Source organism: Eretmochelys imbricata, chromosome 2 (genome assembly GCF_965152235.1).
Source record: "Eretmochelys imbricata isolate rEreImb1 chromosome 2, rEreImb1.hap1, whole genome shotgun sequence".
In the NCBI taxonomy this organism is placed as follows: Eukaryota; Metazoa; Chordata; order Testudines; family Cheloniidae; genus Eretmochelys; species Eretmochelys imbricata.
In genome coordinates this window covers 24,950,989-24,973,161 of record NC_135573.1, presented here as the reverse complement: position 1 = coordinate 24,973,161, position 22,173 = coordinate 24,950,989, and the positions used below count along the sequence as shown (strand labels likewise).

The window sequence follows — 22,173 nt, the reverse complement described above, 5'->3', positions numbered from 1 at the left end:
GCTGTAAATAATGATAAGAAAATACTCACTTGGACTACTGGCCTTACTTATACACGAAACTGTGAACATACTCTTCTCCATATGCTTATAATCTTTTTTCTATCAAACTGTTTTTGAATATTTCAACAGTCAGTGACCCAATCATGAATGTGTTAGCGAGTGCTCCCAAAGTAAATACCGTACATGGATTTGTTTAAGACTAGGAACTAAATTAGTAGGTTAGGTAGAGGCTTAAATCATTTGACTGTATCCCTTTAATACTGCATAATACTACAAAAGAAAAAAAAACAATAGCATGGGATAAAGTAAACATATGAAAATATACAAATTCAAAGAGGCTAATTTTCACTCAGCTGTTTTCCTCATTTCATTTTCCCGGGGTGCTGCAACATTATTTAATTCACTACCACCCACAATATGTAGTTACTTGCTCAGGAGTGGCTTTACTTATCGATCCAAATAGTATCCTCCACATTTCAACTGCATTTACTAATTGTTTCTGTGCAGATGCCTTCAACAAAAAGTCTGCTGCTCTTTTTCTACTTTATAGAAACATTCTCCATTTTTTGTATTTCATTTCCCTTAACTAATTTTCATCTGTTTTATTTACCTCTGTTCAACTTTTCCTTCTGATTTGTTTCAGTTTTGGTCTTTACTTCAGCAGTTTTTGGACTATAACTTATTTAGCTTTTCTAGTCTAATCTACACCAATGAATAGTTGCTATTGCTCTTTGAAATGACCTATACACTTCTGAATATAAGGCAACTCTGTTTTAATGGAACAGGTAATTATACTGAAAATTATCTTCAGAAAATCAGCATCTTCTCCTTTTAATAGCTCTACTAGAAGAAAGAATGGTTACAAACGCTACAGGAATTGTGGTTCTTCAAGGTGTTTAGTCAATGAGCATCCTACTATAGGTACACATACACCTCATGTGTGAGAGACTGGACATATAGATTTTTTTTTCTTAGCAGTGTCCATCAGGCTGTGCATGTGCGTGTGCTTTCGTGTGGTCCTGCATGAGGGCATAAAGGGTGGAGAGGCCACAAACCTCCCTCAGTTCCCTCTCAATTCAAAGCCTGCATTGATCAGGACTCCCAGAAGTGGGGACAGAGGGTGGGGTTATGGGATCCACAGTATCTTAACTAACCTCAGTTGCTGTATGGTAAGTAATTGTTCTTTTTTTGAGTATGTGTCAGTGTGGATCCCTCTAGAGGTGACTGACAAGCGGTATCCTCCCCCGAGAGTGGGAATGAGGAGTTTCAGCTGTATCAGTCAGAGATAGAAGTACTGCACTCCCAAACTTGGCATCTGACCTGGCTGCCACATTAAAATGCATGTTCAACAAAAGCTAGTGAGTTGCTCCACATAACTGGCTTGCAGATTACAGAGACTAACTTTTCTGAAGCAGGTGGACAATGGAGTAGTCCTTAATGTTTGGATGGAGTGACTCACCAGCCAATTGATAACAGGTAGGAATATGCTGCATGATCCATTTCAAGTTTCTCTATGATGAAAGAGCTTGGCATTTTGATACTAGATATAGTCACAAAGAGGCGGAGAAAGCCTGAAAAGTTTGGTCCTTTCATAATATATGTAGGTAATATAACAAGGCTCTGGAGACGTCCAAGCATGCAGCTTCTTCTCTCTTGGCACTTAGTTCAGCTTCACCTGACGACTGATAAGGTGATGGGATTGGTTCAGGTGAATTTCAAGACCACCTTAATTGATGAACTTAGAGTGTGGTTTCATCACCATCTCATCCCCATGGAAGGAGGTGTAACGCAGACTGGCCATAAGACCGTGGTGTTCACTAACTCTGTGTTGAGGTAACTGCCATGAGAAAAACCAGGCTGATGGCAATGCGGTATATTGAGCACTCTGAGAATGCTTCCAGAGGACACTCGCTAAGCTTTAAAAGGAAAATATGAGGTCCCATGTGGGAGTCAGGTCCTGACTGGAGGACAAGTATGAAGAAGACCCTGGAGGAATTTCAGTATCAAAGTGTGACCTGTCAGAGTATGACTGTACTAGAACATGACACGCCAATTTCACAGCAAGGTGAAACTTAAGGAATTAAATGTTACCCTGTATGTTTCAGGAGGGAAATGTAGTCCAAGATTTTTCAGTATTGGGGTTTCCACTGGGTCAATATTATTCTGAGTTGCCCATATGGATAACCTTTTACATTTTGGAAAGTATATCTTCCTGGTGGAAGGTTTCCTGCTTTGCATAAGAATTTCCTGATCTTGTAGGGAGCAGCTTCTGTCAGCAGTGCTCAGCCAGCCAAAATGATTACAGATCTGAGTGCTTTATCTGACTGAGGTTCAAGGATACTATGTCTGAGCAAGCCAGGTGGTGTATAGGAGGCTTTTTCAATATCTCTACCAGGTTTGGCAGCCAAACTTGGACAGTATAAGGCTATCACAATGACAAAGCCTTATCCTGTCCAATCTTGGATATTATTCTGGCAATCAGAAGAGTCGGCAGGAAAGCACACAGCAATCCCCAAGGCCACTGAAGGAGGAAGCTGTCCGGTGGGAAGACTGGAGTCATGCTTCCTCTGGAGCAGAAATTCAGATGTTTGGTATCCTTTGTGGCTTCTGCAAACACACAGCTTAATGGGACTAAATCGGGGGACCCGGATAATCTTCATCCAAAAATATTAAAGGAACTGGCACATGAAATTGCAAGCCCGGTAGCAAGAATTTTTAATCAATCTGTAAACTCAGGGGTTGTACCGTATGACTGGAGAATTGCTAACATAGTTCCTATTTTTAAGAAAGGTAAAAAAGTGATCCGCGTAACTATAAGCTGGTTAGTTTGACATCTGTAGTATGCAAGGTCTTGGGAAAAATTTTGAAGGAGAAAGTAATTAAGGACATTGAGGTCAATGGTAATGGGGACAAAATACAACATGGCTTTACAAAAGGTAGATCGTGTCAAACTAACCTGATCTCCTTCTTTGAGAAGGTAACAGATTTTTTAGACAAAGGGAACGCAGTGGATCTAATTTACCTCGATTTCAGTGAGGCATTTGATACGGTTCCACATGGAGAATTGTTAGCTAAATTGGAAAAGATGGGGGTCAATATGAAAACTGAAAGGTGGATAAGGAACTGGTTAAAGGGGAGACTACAATGGGTCTCACTGAAAGGTAAACTGTCCGACTGGAAGGAAGTTACTAGTGGAGCTCCTCAGGGATCAGTTTTGGGACCAATCTTTTTATTACTGACCTTGGCACAAAAAGCGTAAATGTATTAATAAAGTTTGCGGATGACACAAAGCTGGCAGGTATTGCCAATACAGAGAAGGACCGGGATATCATACAGGAAGATCTGGATGACCTTGTAAACTGGAGTAATAGTAATAGGATGAAATTTAATAGTAAAAAGTGCAAGGTCACGCATTTAGGTATTAATAACAAGAATTTTTGTTATAAACTGGGGACGCATCACTTGGAAGTAACAGAGGAGGAGAAGGACCTCGGAGTATTGGTTGATCACAGGATGACTATGAGCCGCCAATGTGATATGGCCGTGAAAAAAGCTAATGCGGACTTGGGATACATCGGATGAGGTATTTCCAGTAGAGATAAGGAGGTGTTAGTACTGTTATACAAGGCACTGGTGAGACCTCATCTGGAACACTGTGTGCAGTTCTGGTCTCCCATGTTTAAGAAGGATGAATTCAAAGTGGAACAGGTACAGAGAAGGGCTACTAGGATGATCCGAGGAATGGAAAACCTGTCTTATGAAAGGAGACTCAAGGAGCTTGGCTTGTTTAGCCTAACTAAAAGAAGGCTGAGAGGAGATATGATTACTATCTATAAGTATAGCAGAGGGATAAATAAATGGAGGGAGAAGAATTATTTAAGCTCAGTACCAATGTGGACACAAGAACAAATGGATATAAACTGGCCATCAGGAAGTTTAGACTTGAAATTAGACGAAGGTTTCTAACCATCAGAGGAATGAAGTTCTGGAACAGCCTTCCAAGGGAAGCAGTGGGGGCAAAAGTCATATCTGGCTTCAAGACAAAGCTTGATAAGTTTATGGAGAAGATGATATGATGGGATAGCCTAATTTTGGCAATTAATTGATCTTTGACTACTAGCGGTAGATATGCCCAATGGCCTGTGATGGGATGTTAGATTGGGTGGGATCTGAGTTACTACAGAGAATTCTTTCCTGGTTGTCTGGCTGGTGAGTCTTGCCCACATGCTCAGGGTTTAGCTGATCGCCATATTTGGGGTCAGGAAGAAATTTTCCCCCAGGGCAGACTGACAAAGGCCCTGGGGTTTTTTCACCTTCCTCTGCAGCATGGGGCACGGGTCACTTGCTGGAGGATTCTCTGCACCTTGAAGTCTTTAAACCACAATTTGAGGACTTCAATACTCAGACATAAGTTAGGGGTTTGTTACATGAGTTGGTGGGTGAGATTCCGTGGCCTGCGTTGTGCAGGAGGTCAGACTAGACGATCATAATGGTCCCTTCTGACCTTAAAGTCTATGATTCTATGATATGATGGGACACCCACAGCCAACTGGTGCCTCCCAATACTGGGGGGGGGAGTGCGGGGGCACAATCTAACAGGGAGGACATGTGTGTCTCCCCTCCACAGTGACACCCGCCCTTCAGAGCACCTAGCCCAGGGCTGCCACACTCTCCAAGCCATATGTTACCTGCGGGGAAGGGGGTTGTGTTCTGTTCTTCTCTCCTTGCGTTCTGTTCTTCTCTCCTTGCGTGTCCCCTTCCCACTCCCTTGGCACATTCGGCCATTCTCCCTGACAGCTGAGCGGAGTATGGGATGGAGCCGTGTCTGCCTGAGAGTCTAGCTGGGAGGCAGGGATAGCCCGCTCCCTCCCTGGGCTAGGCTGGTAAGGAGAAAGGGGGAGTAACTCAGAACCTCAATCTAACAATCCAAATTGGTGTTTTGATGATGAGGGTTGTGAGGTTGATACCTGTGTAGCGGACAGTCTCTTTTTCTGGAACCTATGCCTCTTTCGTTGGGGTTCATAAGGTCTCTGGGAGTCAGAGAACTGAACACGACAAGATCTCTGCGCTATCTGGCACTTACTAAATTTCTTTTTATGTGCATGTGTAAATTCCCTGTGAATACAGAGTGGCTCTGGAATCAATGTATGCAGAGACTTGTAAATATTCTCTGCAATCAGTTTTAAGTCACTGCGGGAAAGGTTGTCAACTGTATTCTGGACCTCAATCTGAAATCCTGAGAGCTGAAGCCTGCAAGCCCCTCTCATGACTACCACTGTAGAAATAAAGCAACCACCTGTGTCAGCAGCATCCAGAGAGGTCTGCAGAGATGTTCTGACAAGAGGCTAATCTTTTGTAATGACTGCCTGGAACTGATCCCTCTGTTCTGGTCGTAAATGCTCAATAAACGAATTGAGATTGGAGTAACTGGAGAAATATAATCATACCATTAACACCTGACAGTAGGTGATCCTAAACTGCAGAGCCACAGACAAGCATGATTTGTGACCAAATGAATCAAGATGCTTCTGATCTCTATTGTACAGCATTGATTTAACATGGTGCGAACTTCCACGTTAACTGGGAAAGATGGAACATAATATGTTTTTCCAGACTTTCTACAAGTGGGCGGTATTGTCGCTGGGATATTACTTTTGGAGGATCCAGCAGAGCAGAACCTTATCAATAGGTAGTGAGTGCAATTCAGGCAGATAATGCTGTAGGCAGACTACCCAGAAGTTTACATTGTGACTCCTTAACCTTCTCATCAAATGGTATCTGTAAGGAGTCCACTATCATTTTAATGAGGTCCTGGAACTGTTTGAAGTCATCAGCCAGGAATGGTGGGGGAGACAGACTGCTTCATCTGGGGATGAAGAAGAGGTGTTGGTTGGCATAGTGACTTCTTTGTCCACTCTTGCCTCCTGCTCCTTGAAAGTCTCTTCTTGTACTTCGGGACTTTGAGAGAAGATGGGGGCGGGGGGGGAATAGTCTACGCCTATTGTGCTGACGAGTGATGCTGGGGGGTCCTAGAGAATTGTTGGTAGTATGCCACTCATGGCTCCCAGTATGGCCAATGAGGAGGCCCATATGGTATAGGTGGGGGTATCAAAGAGTGCTCGTACCACTGGGATCGATCTTTACGGTGTCTTTCTGGAATATGTTCCTTCTCCCTAGAAGTCGCCATATTAATACTCCTCTAAGAGCGAGGAGGGGAGCCCTGAACTGAAATTTGAGAAACTGATGAGAAATCCCCATCCTCCTCCTCTTCAACGTCACTTTATAGAGGTGGAGCATCGGCAGAAAAAGGTGATGACTCCGTCAGTACTGGGTGAACGTCTGGAGACCTAGAGGTCCTCAGTACCATGAACAGACCAGTAGAGCACAAAGGGGAGCCAGGCATTTCTATCACCACGAGATGAAAATCTAAACTGCAATAGCGACATGCTAAGTTCCCATTAAGCTGCGCGGCCGCCTATTAAGTGCTGCGCAGGCACTCAGGGCTGCGGTGGGGAAAGACTCCTCTCCCCCAGCCCTGGACCCAGCCCAGCCTGGCTCAGACCTGCCACGGCTGTGGGAGATGCGCCCCTCCCATGGCCCCAACCCAGCCCCGGCATGGACCTGTCGCGGTCATGGGAAGGCACCCTCTCCCCCAGCCCAGGTGCTGCTTCGGGGGGAATGAAAACTGGGGGGAGTCCTTTCTCCCTGCCATAGCCCCAGGGCTACTACCCCTTTTGCCTCCCCCCCCAGTGGCGGCGGCCCTGCCAGTAGGGACCCGACAGGGCCACCAATGGGGGGTGGCTGGGGGGGGGACAAAAGGGGCAGTGACGTTCAAGTGCTGCCGCAGCTAAGCACCCTGCTTAAAGAGCTACCGCAGCAGCGCTTTAATGTCGGCTGCTACGGGCCGGTACCGACGACCACTTTTTACCGGTATGCCCGTACCGGCTTACTTTCACTCCTGAGCGGGATCCACACTGATACATACTCGAAGAAGGACAGTGCCTTTTATGCAAAGGAGTTATTAATTTCAGTTTCTCCTTTAAGACTTTTGAATACTTTAAGCACTGTTAATTTAGTCTTGGGTCTGCATGTCTATTACTCTAAAGAGTAACATCCATATCGGATAAAATTCAGTGACTTAAAAAAAAGGGGGGGGGGATTTTTTTTATTTAAATTGGATTTTTTTGATAAGCTTTTTGAGGATAAAACTTATCTAAAGATAGTTTTAATTAAGATATATTATAGCTCAAAGGTATCTCATCATGCAATAGGGATTATAAATTCTAATTCTATAGTATGAGACAATATATTCATGTAATGTTTAAGAAAAGTTTTGTAAATGAGTTTCAATAGGTCATGGATTAGGGACCCAATCTTATGAGGTTCCAGGGTCTTATGTATAGATTATTTAGGTTAATCTTTCTATCTACCCAATGGGACTCAGTGCTCAGTCTAGAAGATACCATCAGAGGTGCTTAGTTTTGCAGTTCTCAAACTGTGGATTTGTGTCTCCAGAGATAACATGCTCGTTAACGGCAAAAATGTTTTAAAATAAGTAAGTAAATAATATATAGAGGTGAGAAATAACAGACCTCAATCCTATTGTTCCTCTGCAAATTTGGGTACACAGAGTCAATCCCTTGCCTCTCTCTAAAACTGCAAAGTTTCAAAAAGTTCAATGACTAGAAGATTGTTGGGTGCAGAATAGATCTGGACAGGGAGAAGTAGTCTGGAGATAAATGTGAGAAGGGAGGGATAAGCAGTAAAAACAAAAGTGCAACTGTTTAAAGCAACATATTCCAGAAGTCTTGAGGTGTTTTTGAGCCCTGGTCTACACTACGGGGTTATGTCCAATTTAGCCGCATTAGGTCAATTTAAAAATGACTGCGTCCACACAACCAACCCCATTTCGTCGATCTAAAGGGCTCTTAAAATCGACTTCTGTACTCCACCCTGACAAGGGGAGTAATGCTAAAATTGACCTTGCTGGATTGAATTTGGGGTAGTGCAGATGCAAATCAACAGTACTGGCCTCCGGGAGCTATCCCAGAGTGCTCCATTGTGACCATTCTGGAAAGCACTTTGAACTCCAATGCACTAGCCAGGTACACAGGAAAAGCCCAGGGAACTTTTGAATTTCATTTCCTGTTTGGTCAGTGTGGCGAACTCAGGAGCACTCAGCAGCACAGATGACTCTGCAGTCCTCCCAGAATCGTAGAGCGTAGAATGTTTCTATGCTCCCCCATCATCTCCGTCTCTGAGGTTATCGCAGATTAGAAGGAAAAAAATACCGCACTCGCGATGACATGTTTTCCGAGCTCATGCAGTTCTCCCGCACTGATAGGGCACAGTTTAATGCATGGAGGCATTCAGTAGCAGAGGCCAGGAAAGAATTAAGTGAACGCGAAGATGCTGAGGCTAATGGGGAGCAAACCGACATGATGAAGTGTCTGTTGAAGCTGCAGGAAAGCGAACAAGAGCACAGACCCCTGCTGCATCCACTGTATAACTGCCTACCCTCCTCCCCATGTTCCACAGCCTCCTCACCCAGACCCCCAAGAATGCGGGGTGAGGGGGAAGGCTCCAGGAACCCAGCCACTCCATTCCAGAGGATGGCCCAAGCAGGTGCTTCTGTGTCGAATGCTTGGAAGTCCTGGTAGGGCAAGGAACCTTGGCCAAGGCAAAAGAGCAAGAGCCCTGGAGCTTTTACATGTGTCAATCACAGAAGTGCTATGGAGCGTTACAGCATCGACCAGACTGGAATGTACGGATGCAAGACTTCTTCACCAGCGACAAAGGACAGGAATATGATGCACATTTCCCAGAGTCACCACCCTTGATAACAGAACATCAATGATTGCATTGGCTACTTGGATCACAGCAGCCCCCACAGTAGACTTGCCCACAACAGCAGCGGCGACGGTGAGCTGAGCGGGCTCCATGCTTGTTGCGATATGGTGTCTGCATGGGTAACCCAGGAAAAAAGGCGTGAAACGATTGTCTGCCGTTGCTTTCATGGAGGGAGGGGTGACTGACGACATGTACCCAAAACCACCCGCGACAATGTTTTTGCCCCATCAGGCATTGGGAGCTTAACCCAGAATTTCAATGGGTGGTGGAGACTGCGGGAACTGTGGGATAGCTACCCACAGGGCACCGCTCCGCAAGTCGATGCTAGCCATGGTAGTGAGGACGCACTCCGCTGACTTAATGCGCTTAGTAGGGACATACGCAATTGATGGTATAAAATCGATTTCCAAAAATCGACTTCTATAAAATTGACCTAATTTTGTAGTGCAGGCATACCTTGAATGTAGTCTTCATTGATTTGAGATCTACCATACCATTCTCTCACTAGAAGGGAAAACCTATAATGGCAGTAGGCCGTAAGAGACTCAGTTGGGAATAAGAACCATTCAACAAATATATGTTTGCTGATGATATTTTAAAGAAAGTCACTTAAACACTTGGATTCAGAGACAGTTGAAGTGATAATCTCACTTTTAACAGCAGCAGCTTCTTCTGCCAGTTTAGAAAGAATATTTTCTTCCTTTGGACTAATTCATTCACAACTAAGAAATCGTTTGGGATCTGAAAAAGCAGGGAAGCTTGTTTTTCTTTTCCAGATCATGAACAGGAAAATGAAGGTGAAGACAACTGAGTTAGCTGCAGAAGTCAATATTTTAAATTACTCATGTTGACCTGGCTGACATAATCAATTTAATTTTTTTTTAATATTTCATTTAACTATTTTAGTTAAAAACAATTTTAACAAAAACAATCTGATTTTAAAAAATTTGTTTAACTAAATTCAAAAATGCATATGCTTGTTTTGTTAAAATATTATATGTTTGCTGTTGAAGAAAAAAATCCAGAATACATAACGCTGTTGTTTTAGTTAAATAAAACAACTTAAATGTCTGTCTGGTGATGTTCTCCTCCTAATAAAATCCTCCAAATATTAATGATTAACCTCTTGAACTGGAGATAGTTAGCCTCCCAATGACTCCATACATATCTGCTTCAATTACCTTTGATAAATGAAATAACCAAAACATCATTCATCTTCTGATCTAGCTGTAAAACTAATCTGAAAAGTTTTCAAAATATATCACTTTAAAAATGTATAGTGTGTACCTTCTAAAAATGAAACCTACATCTATCTCTGAGTTGTGAACAGTACGTATTAAGGTTATAACAACCAACAAGAATGCACTTTTATGTAGAAATCCATGATTAAATCAAGTCTTCCTGACTAGTGATTTAAATCAAATCCACCCTGGTAACATCACCTATAGGTTCATCAGCTCCCTGGTCTCACGTTCTGGGCACTCTGTGTGGAAAGTGACTGAAGTGGGGTAGAGGATGGATGGAGCATTACATATGAAGATAGCTTTATATGGAGAAAAATTAATACTGCTTAATTAAGAGACGTAGTTTTCCTGGTCTCCCTTAGCATTAAATCACAGAGTTATCTAAAAATAATATACAGGCACATTGATGAAAACAGTCTATTCATCTTCTAAAAAACATTAAGAGAATATCTCAATCATTACAAATAAAACTGTGCAATAGGAGCTCAGAATGTTTTTGAGCAGTTTAAATCAAATTTATTTAAGTTGCAGTTCCTAGGACTGCTAATTAAGCAAGTTTTGTAAATGATCTTTTATTATGGAGTGGACTGTCTGAAAAGCAACTTCTCTATATGAATAGTGTCAGAGTACAGAAATAAGGAACCCCATCTTTCTTGGTAAAAAACAAGTCTGTTCTATTTACTAAAGGCTCTTGTGCTTGAAATATAATAGGGCTCTTTTGACATTTGTCATGTAGTGTAATCTGTTTATGCCAGACTTAAATGACTTTGATAGTAATGCTTTTTAACCCACTCTTGAAATTTACATGGTAACTAGATGCCACTATAAGGAGCAAAAACAAGTCTGGACTTTGATACAGTACATCTTTTAATAGTCTTAAACCCTCCCCCAAACAACAACCCTTTAGATCCTCAGATTCCTGGCAGATGTAACAATGAAAAATGTTGTTTTCCAAAGCAGGTGCCTCAAATTACAAGAGTTGAAAAGCTCTGAAAGTTTGTCATATGTCAGTCTCACTTTGACACCAGTGGTATCCCTGAGAGCCTAAGCTTTCTACACCCTTCATGAAACTAGATAATGATGAATATTTGTTCAGCTCAGTTTGTTTCTGTCTATGCATGTGCAGGTGATAGCTTTGCAGAAGACTCAATGCTCTTGGCTATTATAACAAATCAAATACAAATAATTATCAAAAGCTCACTGCAAAAGTTTACAAATCCTGTTAACTTTTAAACAACTTAGATCAACTGTCTGCGTACTTATAAACTGCCTCAAACATTTTATGAGTTGTTGTATCTCAACAACATTCCTAATTGCCAGCAAGGAAACTATATAATGTCTTGAGTTCCACAGAGGAGTGTAAAAAGAGTATATGTGCTGTCCCTGCCCCAAGAATATACAGACCTCCCTTTTTATGGATGCAATACAAAATCATAGCCCACTTCCTTTATATGAGGTATTCTAAGTCACCTTTGTTACAAACGACAGGCATTTCACAGACTGTTTTATGTCATGTATATACTGAAAATTGGATAATGGGAACAATGAACATCAAGCCTGTTGGCAATAGAGACTTCACTTCCAAAGATGTATATTTAGACAAAATGTAAATTAATTCACCTGCTAATTTCCTTTCTTCTAGTAATCTCTCTACTCATCTTCACTGGTGGATTTTTGCCTTCCTGTATGCACAAGATTGGCATAGACCTAGTGTCTTGAGGGCAACTCACCTGGCCCTGGCCCTGCCTACCCAGTAAACCACTTGAAGTGTTCTTCTAAAGCTGTAACATATCACTTAACAATACATTTTTTTTTTACCAAATAAGTCATTACCTATAATCACCACTCATGAAAGATTAAGAATTAAATGAGAAAACATTGTGTGTATCAGTCTGTCTTTCCATTGGGTGGGACGGATTAGTGGCAAGATTACTAAAGAGGAAATGAGCTGGTAAGTAAGCTTTCCATTCTCCAGCAAATATTTCCACTAATCCTTACTTAAGGAGGAAAATAGTGAGCAGTGTAACAATTTCTGAATCCTATGGAATACCTATTTGAATATCAGTGACAGGAACACTGAAATATATTTGCAAGTCTACACCATAATGTCTGGTGAATGAGAAGACTGAAGACTAGAATGATGCTTTGTGAATCTCATGCACTAAAGCCCTCTCCCTTCTGGAGGTTGTTCTCAACCTTGGGAAGATGGCCTTGATGCCCTCAGAGAGTAGGTCTTCTGAGGAAATTAGAATACTTTCTCAATACATCTTCTTATGTACATGGCTACAGAAGATTTTGTGTGAAATGACACAAATAAGGTTAAGGTCTCTTATGCCCTGTATTTGAAAGAGAAATTCTAAGCTCTCTTTGAAATCCAACTTGTGCAACACTTGTTCCTTGGATGGGTTATATTTAGATGAAACATATCATGAGTGGGAAGGAAACCCGCTTCTCAGGGGTCAATGAGGGGGAAAAATACCTCAAAATATACTCTACAGAAGGAGAAAACAAATAAGAAAAGAGAAGGGAAGCTCACAATTACCTGAAAAAAATGAAGTATTAAATTTGTAAAGGAATAAGTTGGAGGCCTAGAACAGCCCTGACCACTTTTGTTTGCAGAGACAGAACTTCAAGGAGTTTGCCGCTGGGCGGAAATAACCTGCAAATACTTCAGTCGCTCTAATCTGTGCACAGAGAAAGACAAGATCCTAGCCATATTGACTAATGAACAGGTTAAGCTAGTGCTAACTATGCATTTGCATAAATCATTAAAACCTTAATTTCCAAAAGCCTCTGGAAAGTTTGCTAGTGCGGTGTTTTAATTTCAAATGATGGTTAAGAAGAAAGTTACACAATATTTTTCAAGCAGTAAAGAATACTTACCTCAGACCTATTATAGGCACTTTAAACAAAGAAAAAAATAAATAAAAGCAAATAATCTTTTCAAAATGGAAACATGCTATAAATAAGCCACGTAAGGGGGTAGAAAACCACAATCAACCAAATAGCCAGCCAAGCTGAGCCTCTGTCTTCCAATTTATAATCCAGCAAATGGTATTATAAGCTATTAGCAAAAGCAAAAACTAAGGTTGCATCAAGAAACACACAACTTGTTCAAATTCTTTAAATCTTGAAAATAAGTAAAGGGAATTCTTCACCTTTCTATATCACCTATCATACTATCAAAAACACTTTCCATAAGGCATTTCTTTCTATCTTCAGGAGATACTGAAAAGCAATATTCATCCCAACTTCATGAAACTCATGCTCGTAAGGGCAAAAACCTTAATAGTAATCCTATGCTCTCTTTTATCCACACATTGGCTCATCTACTGTCATGGCGTCACTTCATCTGAAAAGTTATTCTGCTTAAAATTATTAAGGTCACTGTTCAGGTTTTGCATTAGCATGTGAATTTTATGCAATGATTGAAAGTTTTTTTAAAAAAATTACCTTTTGTGTAATCAACAACTGCCTCCAAAGCTGCTATTCGGATGTCCACAAAGTGTCCATATTCTGCGTATGTTTTAAAGAGAGCAGGATCACTGGGGACATGTCCATTCTTCTGAAGTACACGAATGGCTTTCAGACAGCTAGATGAGGGTGGGGGTGAACAGGAGGACAATCTACAGTAAATTTCTGGAATATCAATCTCCGTGAAAAAAGCTATTTTCCTCAATATTATGATATTAATTTGTAAACTTCACTGCAAATTTTCTAGGATAAAACTATCCAACTTACTATGCCACCATGGGTTTTTATAGTTGTCAGGGCTGTAGGCACACAAAATTAATAAAAGATGAGTTTACAGAGTAGACAGAAACACTGGACCAAATTCCCTACCGGGGCAATTTCACTCCTCTTGGCTTCATGGAGTTGCTCCAATATACACCGGCAGAAAATTTGGCCCATTAAGTTTTGTATTCTATATATTGTCCCAATTGTTTCTCTTGCATAATCTTCATAAATTTACTGTGAATAATAAATATGGGATACATAACGTGATAATTTAATATTGCCATTAAAAATGCAGATTTTTAGATTTTGATGATTTGAGTGCTTAATTTTTCAACATTAAAGTTTCATTAACACTAGTTTTTGCATTTATTTGTTCTGTGAGGTTTTAATTTTCTTCCTATTTTCAAGTTTTCTTAATTCTATGGTTTTAAAAATATCTTACATACCTTGAAATATTTTTTAAATGAAAGAATGTTTTTTGCATGCCTTTTAGTGTCCCCCGGCCAAAAAATATTTTCCTGCATTTTGTTAATGTCCTTTTTTGTTATTTAAAATAAAGAGAACACATCATTTAAGACTAGGGAAAGTAAGCTCAATGTGATTACATCAGTGTTAACAGCAGGATGTAGGAAATTAAAAGCAAAACAAAACATTAAACATGACTAGGTCTATTCTCTCTTTATATTTGCATAAGTTTTAGAAATTATTAAATCATACCTGACTGTAATGGTATGTCTGTAACTGGGCAGAAGCTTTTCCATATTTAAGAACCTGGTAATCTCCTCAAGTATGAGTCGAACATCAGGATTTAAATTATCCAGAGTTCGAACTTCATTGTTCACACTGACTGCAGGAGTTACAGAGTTGGCTAGTGCATCAATCAGTTCAGCACGATAATAGTTGTCTGAAAACTGAATCAAAGGACCATCAATTGAACAAAGAGAGGCAGAGCACATTGCATCATTTATTTTTTTACAATAAAACAAACAATGATAAAGCACTTAGTTCTGTTTACTCCTGTACTAAATGTTTAGCTAATAGCAGTCTAAAGAGTCACCTACTGCATCAAAAAATAAAACACTGACTATTAAACTGAACGATTTAGTTGCTAGTGCACATACTTTTGAACTTAACATAGCAGGAAGAATATAATAAAAATCTATGAATATTCTGTTAATAGTCACACTCTGACCCCGCCCCCCCCAATCTGTGAATGGAATGTTTTTCTCATTTATTAGATCTGAAATAAGGCCCAACACTTTCAAACATGCGTATATTACATTAGGCACTTCAATTCACATTTAGATGTCTAAATTTTCAGAGGTAGCAAAAACTCAAAATCCTATTGGTGTTAATGGGTGCTGTAGCACCTCTAAAAATCAGGACACTTTTTATTAAGGTGGATACATATGGATTTCCACGTTCAGCTCTCTCCCCCTCAGTGCTTCTAAGGTCCTCAACAATGTAGTACATTTGTAACATCCTTGTGAAGTAGGGAAGCATCATCCTAATTTTGCATGTAAGGATTTGGGACACAGGTCTGTGGCACAGGTGAGAATTGGCCTTCAGAGATCCAATCCAATGCCTTAAACACAAGATCATTCCTCTTCCTCGATACACCCTGGTTTGAAATTTTGTTTCCTAACTGTGCTTATTTTGCTTAATTTAAATAAGGACAACATTTTCCTGAAGTGTTCTCTTGGTGAGTGGGGCATGAAAAGATGGTTACCTTTTGTAACTGTTGTTCTTTGAGATGTGTTGCTCATGTACGTTCTATCGTAGGTGTGTGTGCTCACCACATGCACTGGTGCCGGAAGTTTTTTCCTCAGTGGTATCCATAGGGGACAGGCTCTGACACCTTCTGGAGCTGTGTTTACATGCACTGGTATAAGGGGTGCCGCCGGCTCCCCCTGCCTCAGTTACTTTGTGACGGCACTCCGACAGAGGGGAAGGAGGCTGGGTCATGGAATGGACATGAACAACACATCTCAAAGAACAACTGTTACGAAAAGTAACAGTCTTTTCTTCTTTGAGTGTTTGCTCATGTCCATTCCACTGTAGGTGACTCCCAAGCAGTACCATTGGAGGCGGGTAAGAGTTCATGGATGTGTTGACTGCAACACAGCTCTGCCAAATCCAGCATCATCTCTGGTTTGCTGGGTGACGGTATAATGCATCGTAAACATGTGTACCAAAGACCACGTCGTGGCCCTGCAGATGTCCTGGATAGTGACAAGCGCCAGGAAGCCCGCCAAAGATGCCTGAGCCCTAGTCGAGTGAGCCTTCACTACTGGTGGAGGCACTGCCTGCGCCAACTTGTTACAAGTACGGATGCAGGTGGTGATCCAATTGGAAACCCTCTGAGAGGACACCAGAAGGCCCTTCATCCTGTCAGTTATCATGATAAAGAGATAGGTTGATCTGCGGAAGGACTTGGTGCGCTCCAGGTAGAACGCCTTACAACTAGAGCGTGCAGCCGTGTCTCCTCATTGGTCATTTGAGGCTTTGGACAGAACACCGGGAGGAAGAGATCTTTGTTGACACGGAAGTGCAATACCACCTTTGGCTGGAAGGCCGGATGGGGCCACAGCTGGACTTTGTCCTTGTAGAATACCATGTACGGGGGCTCCAAAGTGAGGGCTTTAATTTTGGAAACATGTCTCGCCGAGGCAAAAGTTACAAGGAATGTAACCTTCCACGAAAAGCAGGAAAGGGAACAAGAAGCCATACGCTCAAAGGATGGACCCATGAGCCTGAAGAGGACCAGGTTGAAGTCCCATTGGGGAACCAGGTCCCGGATTGGCAGAAAGAGTCTTTCTAGGCCTTTGAAGAACCTGATCGACATCTCATGCGAGACCACCATGTATGCAAGGATGGAAGGCCAATATGGCTGCCAGGTGCACCTTGATCAAAGAGAAGGCGAGACCTTGGTGCTTTAAGTGAAGCAGGTAATCCAGGATGGACTGCAGAGACAACTCGGTTGGGGAGATATTCCGCTCCAACGCCCAGTAGGAGAAATACTTCCACTTTGCCAGGTAAGTTGCTCTGGTGGAGGGCTTTCTGCTCTCCAAGAGAACATGCTGTACCTGACTAGAGCAGGCTTGTTCCTCTGGATTCAGCCACGCAGCATCCAAGCTGTGAGGTGGAGAGGGGCGAGGTTCGAGTACAGGAGTCGACAGTGATCCTGCCAGAGTGCAGCTGGGAAGTGGCCACAGGGCTGCAACGGCCAGGTCCATGAACCAATGCCGAACAAATGCTGGTGATGGCACACTGGGACGAACATAATGACCCATGCCTTGTTCCTCTTGATTTTTGAGAGGACTTTGCTGATGAGCAGAATTGGCGAGAAGGTGTACATCAGGTCTCCTGACCAAGACAGGAGAAAGGCATCAGACAGTGAGCCTCTGCTGAGGCCTTGGAGAGAACAAAACTGATGACACTTTCTGTTCTGTCTGGTGGCGAACAAGTCCACTCGGGGAGCTCCCCACTTCTGGAAGAGCATTCTGATGACCTGTGAGTGAAGGGACCATTCGTGGTGAAAGAAGGACCTGCTGAGGCAATCCTCCAGCATGTACCAGATGCCAGAGAGGTACAAGGCTTCCAGGTGGATTGCATGCTGGATGCACAAGTCCCATAGACAGAAGGCGTCCTGGCACAGAGCCAACAGTCAAGCTCCCCCCGCCTGTTGACATAGAACATGGAGGCCATGTTGTCCATCAACATCTGCACTGCCCAGCCCGACAGTTGGGGAAGGAAGACACAGCAAGCCAGGCAGATGGCTCAGAGCTTACTCATGTTTATATGCAATGCACGCTCCTTTCGAGACCATAACCCTTGAGTCAGCAGTGTACCAAGATGTGCTCCCTAATCAAGGTCAAATGCATCCGAAATCAGGGAGACAGGTCACAGGCTCGCAAACAGCACACCTTCCAGCACCAGAATCAGGTCGAACCACCACTGCAGAGAGGTAAGTACCCGCGGAGGGATTGCGATGACCTTGTCTAGGTGATGTCTGGCTGGGGAGTAGACCAACGCCAGCCACATCTGGTGGGGATGCAGCCTGAGTCTCGCATGTTGGAAAACGTAGATGCATGCTGTCATGTGCCCCACTAGTCTGAGACTGACCCAGCCAGTGGTGAGTGGATGGGCAGTGATACTGGCAATCAGATCTGATATTGCCTGAACATGGCCTCTAGCAGGAATGCTCTGGCTCGGGTAAAGTCTAGCACCGCTCCGATAAACTCTTATCCGTTGGACCAGAATCAATGTTGATTTTTGTTTGTTTGTTTCTCAACAGGCCCAGAGCTTGACAAGTGGCTTGCAACATCTCGATGCTGTACTGGACCTGGACCCTGGAGAGGCCCTTGATGAGCTAGTCATCAAGGTACGAGTAAATCTGAATACCCCAATGTCTCAGGTAGGCTGCCACCACGGACATGCATTTCGTAAACATCCTTGGTGCCGTTGCTAGGCCAAAAGGGAGCACTGTGAATTGGAAGTGAACTGTCCCAACTTCGAAATGTAGGAACAGTCTGTGTCCATGAAACATCGATATGCGAAAGTAAGCATCTTTCAGGTCAATGACAGCGTACCAGTCTCCTAGATCCACGGAAGGAATGATGGAGGCCAAGTTATCTATTACCAGTTTTGCTGAATCAGTGTGTATATTCACACATTATATGTTCACATACATATAAGTTAGTAGCACAGGGCATTGTACAGAAAAGACTATTGCTCTATATACTGCATATAAGAAGAGAGAGTCATTAAAATAGATCATCAAACATTTTCAGACAGGTTCCTTACCTTATTTTTCCTGTTGTCATTGTACTTGATTAGGTCTAAAATAAATGTTAAAACCTCTTTAGGACAGAGGTTATGAACATCCCTCAGCAAGGCCATGGCAACAGGCATAGTCTGTGTGAAGATTAAAATAAAATTTTTATTATATTAGCACAAAAACCAAAAACATTAAATATTAAATCAAACAATGAGCAATGAACAGTTTTACATTTCGAAAAGCAATTTTTAGATGGCTTTTGAAAGTCAGACTTCATGCCTTATATACAAAGGGTTGCACAATTTTTAGTTGAAAGTACTGTGAAGTTATTTTGTAAAAACAGTTAGCTCTGATGGAGACTGGAAATGGCTCTGAGTATGCAGGAGAGGAAGTTGATGCCAGGCAAATAAGGCTAAACATGGCAAATGAAACATCATGAGAAGCAGAATCTAATATTTAGGAAGCGGAGGGTTAAGAGAAACAACACTAAAGGTAGCAGGAGAGAATAAACAAAGACCAAAAGCATTTGAGACTGCAAGAATAGGAAAGAAGGCTGGGATGAGAGAGAGAGAGAGAGAGATGGTGAAAAAGGGTGAGTATTTTTGGAGGGGAGGGGTGGGAGAAGGATGTGGAAGAAGTGTGATTAAAACTAAAGTTAGGAGGTAAAAGGCCTATGGAACAGAACTCAATAACCCACAATTCTTTTAAAAACAGAGCTTGACAGGAAATCATTGTCAATCATTTCAATTGTTGTTATTTTTATCACAATAGCAAGGAGGGGCCTCAAAAGATTGGGGCACCTTTATGCTAGGCACTGTACACATACAGTATAAAAGACAGTCCTTGACTTGAGAAGTTTAGAATCTAAATTTAGATGCAACAAGTGGGTTTGACAAACCATAGGATGGAGAGGGGAAAACAAATGGCAACAGTGAAAAGATTATTCTGTTCTGCAGGCTAACTAGTGCACAACTTCAGATTCCATAATAATGACTTTTGAATAGTATTTGTCATAAGAGATTCTTGGACATCAATTAATTAAAAAAACAGCTGACAAATAATATGAATATTTAACTTTAGGTAAGAGGAACAAAAATTGTTTAACAATGGTAACTAAAAACATAAGTTCTGTGTAAGATTACGTTTGCACATACTCACAAAATATTTTCCTCTATTATGCCCATATACTTGGTTCTGAATAGTGAAATATATTTTAAATTTAAAAGATTCCTGCTCTCTATTAGCTATTCAGAAAGAAGAACTGTTATAACTTTCAAATTACTGTTTGCTGACAAGAATGGAACAAACAGACACAGCATAACAAAGTTAGATACAGTCAGACTGAGATTGTGGAGAGAACCAGTGATTTTGGCTTGTGGCTCAGACAGTGTTTTTACTATTTATATTGTGGAATTTGTCACTTGTAGAAAAAAACTTCTTCCTTTGACATATCTTTAAAAAGTACAATGAGAAAACATATTTTACCTTTTGCAGAAAGTAGCTTTGAAAGTTCATGAAGTTGTTGGTCTTCACAATGTTTGGACAACTTTTACAACAAAACATTCGGGTAAAGAGTGACTTCATGGCTGGTGGTCCTGTCCATGTACTTACCATGGAATTTGCAATCTATATAATTAGGGGGAAGGGAAGGCACATTACCACCACCTCTGCAAGTTTATCATAGGCTGAACAAAAACACACATATTTGTTTCCAATAATTAAAAAAAATACAATAATTGGACAGAATGAACAGCATTCTTCCATATGCTTGCATACTCTTTTCAACAGAAACATATTTTTATCAATATAATATCATCTCCAACATACCTTCTATGCACTGGAACTAAAACGTGTGGAACTCATTTTACTTATAGGAAGTCTGCAACTAATTACCATTGCACGATCAATTTCTGTTTTTAATTGTTTCCTCCTTTTATATTTTAGACAAATATTTTCTGTTCATTAAGCCAAATTTTCTGTCTCTACAGAAGCCAATTATGGACGAGACATTTGCAATAACAACTTCCCAAATTTACCCTGCCAATAACCTCAACCTAGATTTCAACCACGCGTCAACCACCCCAAGAGTAAAGGACCACCCCAAGAGTAAAAGGCAATTCAGGCTCCTGTCTAGCTGTAGTCATGGACTATGAGCAGACTGCAGTCAGGCAAATCTTGTGGTAGGGTGGTGGGAATAGGGGCTTCTGCCAGAGATGACTGGTGCCTGCTGAGAGTTGGGGGACACAATTTAAAGATTCACCCCTCCCCCCATAGCTTGAGTCTCCCCACCACCACCACCGGCATGCCCACCCTCTTACCCTCAGTAGCCCCTCCCTGAAGCTCTCAGGTGTTAGCTCTGCGTGGAGAGGCAGCGGCAAACAGCTGGGAGCTTCAGGGAGGGGACAATGCTTTAGCTTCACAAGGAGAGGCAGCAGCAAAAGCATCTGCTCTCCCTGCAGCTCCCAGCTATTTGCTGCTGTCTCCAGCAGCTGCCATGCAGGGAGAGGGCTTGGCAGCACCCTGTGACTGAGCGGGGCCAGCAAACCCTAGCAAAAATCTGGAGGGACACATGACCCTCTCTGTCTCCTCTGGCTTCTGCCCAGCGGGGAGGGGTTCTTGGGGCTTCAGCCCCATGGGACATGCCTTCCAGGGCTCATGACTTCAGCAGGAGCAGGGCTGAAGTCCCAAGCTCCGGCAGTTGCCTCCGGCCCTCAAACTTCTGAACATTGTTGTGTGTGGCTTGGAGGGTCAGTAAGTTTGGCCACCCCGATCTATAGGACCAAGATCATCTATATTAAATTGAGCCAACAGCAGTATCTTTAGTATCTTTTTATATTTTTTTTTTTACTTAGTCACATTAATTTCTTACCTTCTCAGTCACTGACTTAGCCACTTTTTCTGTTTCTCTGTTCTATTTACATGCTATAGTTTGCATGTGGCCTTTGGTGGAAATCTTCCATGCATGCATGAATTAAATGAATGACCAAGTTTTCCAAACCACAAGGTAAGAAGCTTGTCTCCAGTTATTTCTACTTTCAGGGAATATATAAAAGCTCTAGGACAGCTTCAATGTTCCCATCTAACTTATACTGTTCACATCATATTCAACCAACAATATATTTTTCCTTACAACTTTTAACAAGAATTGACCTTTCTGTTCCTGCTGTCAATCCCTAAGCATATTTCTTCCTTAACTACAGTAATCACCTCCTCTCCCTTCATATAAAATTTGGCCCTTTACTAGACAGTAATCTTCTCTGGACTAATAGGGACCATGGCTACCTTTGTCTTTGAATAGCACCTAGCACAATGGAATACCCTGGGCACTCCTGCAACATAATTATTTTGAATACTAATAAACAATTATCTTCACCGTCACCAATCGCTCAATGAAAAATATTCAAGCCAAAATCTCTCTCAACCATTGCTTCAGCCATGTCTTCTCTCTCGATATTCCATTTGACTGACTTCTCATTATGCTGCAGAGGACCTTCAAATTTCTTTCCCTAGTTTTTAAGTCCCTACACACCTCTGATCTGGTCTCCTTTTGCCTTTTCCACT

At 41.9% G+C, this 22,173-nt stretch overlaps 1 protein-coding gene across 3 annotated transcripts in view; it reads right to left on the bottom strand.

Annotated features, from left to right (window-relative positions):
- TAF2 (TATA-box binding protein associated factor 2) overlaps positions 1-22,173 on the bottom strand; it is a 105,167-nt gene that overhangs the window by 25,832 nt on the left and 57,162 nt on the right. For all 3 annotated transcript variants that reach the window (XR_013345073.1, XM_077809859.1, XM_077809860.1), the window contains 4 exons: positions 20,098-20,238; positions 18,639-18,749; positions 14,550-14,743; positions 13,548-13,687 (listed from right to left, as the gene is read on the bottom strand). Coding sequence is in view for 2 of the 3 variants with exons in the window: in XM_077809859.1 (XP_077665985.1) it covers positions 13,548-13,687; positions 14,550-14,743; positions 18,639-18,749; positions 20,098-20,238 (586 nt within the window). In the remaining variant the exon portion in view is untranslated. The remainder of the gene's footprint in view (positions 1-13,547; positions 13,688-14,549; positions 14,744-18,638; positions 18,750-20,097; positions 20,239-22,173) is intronic.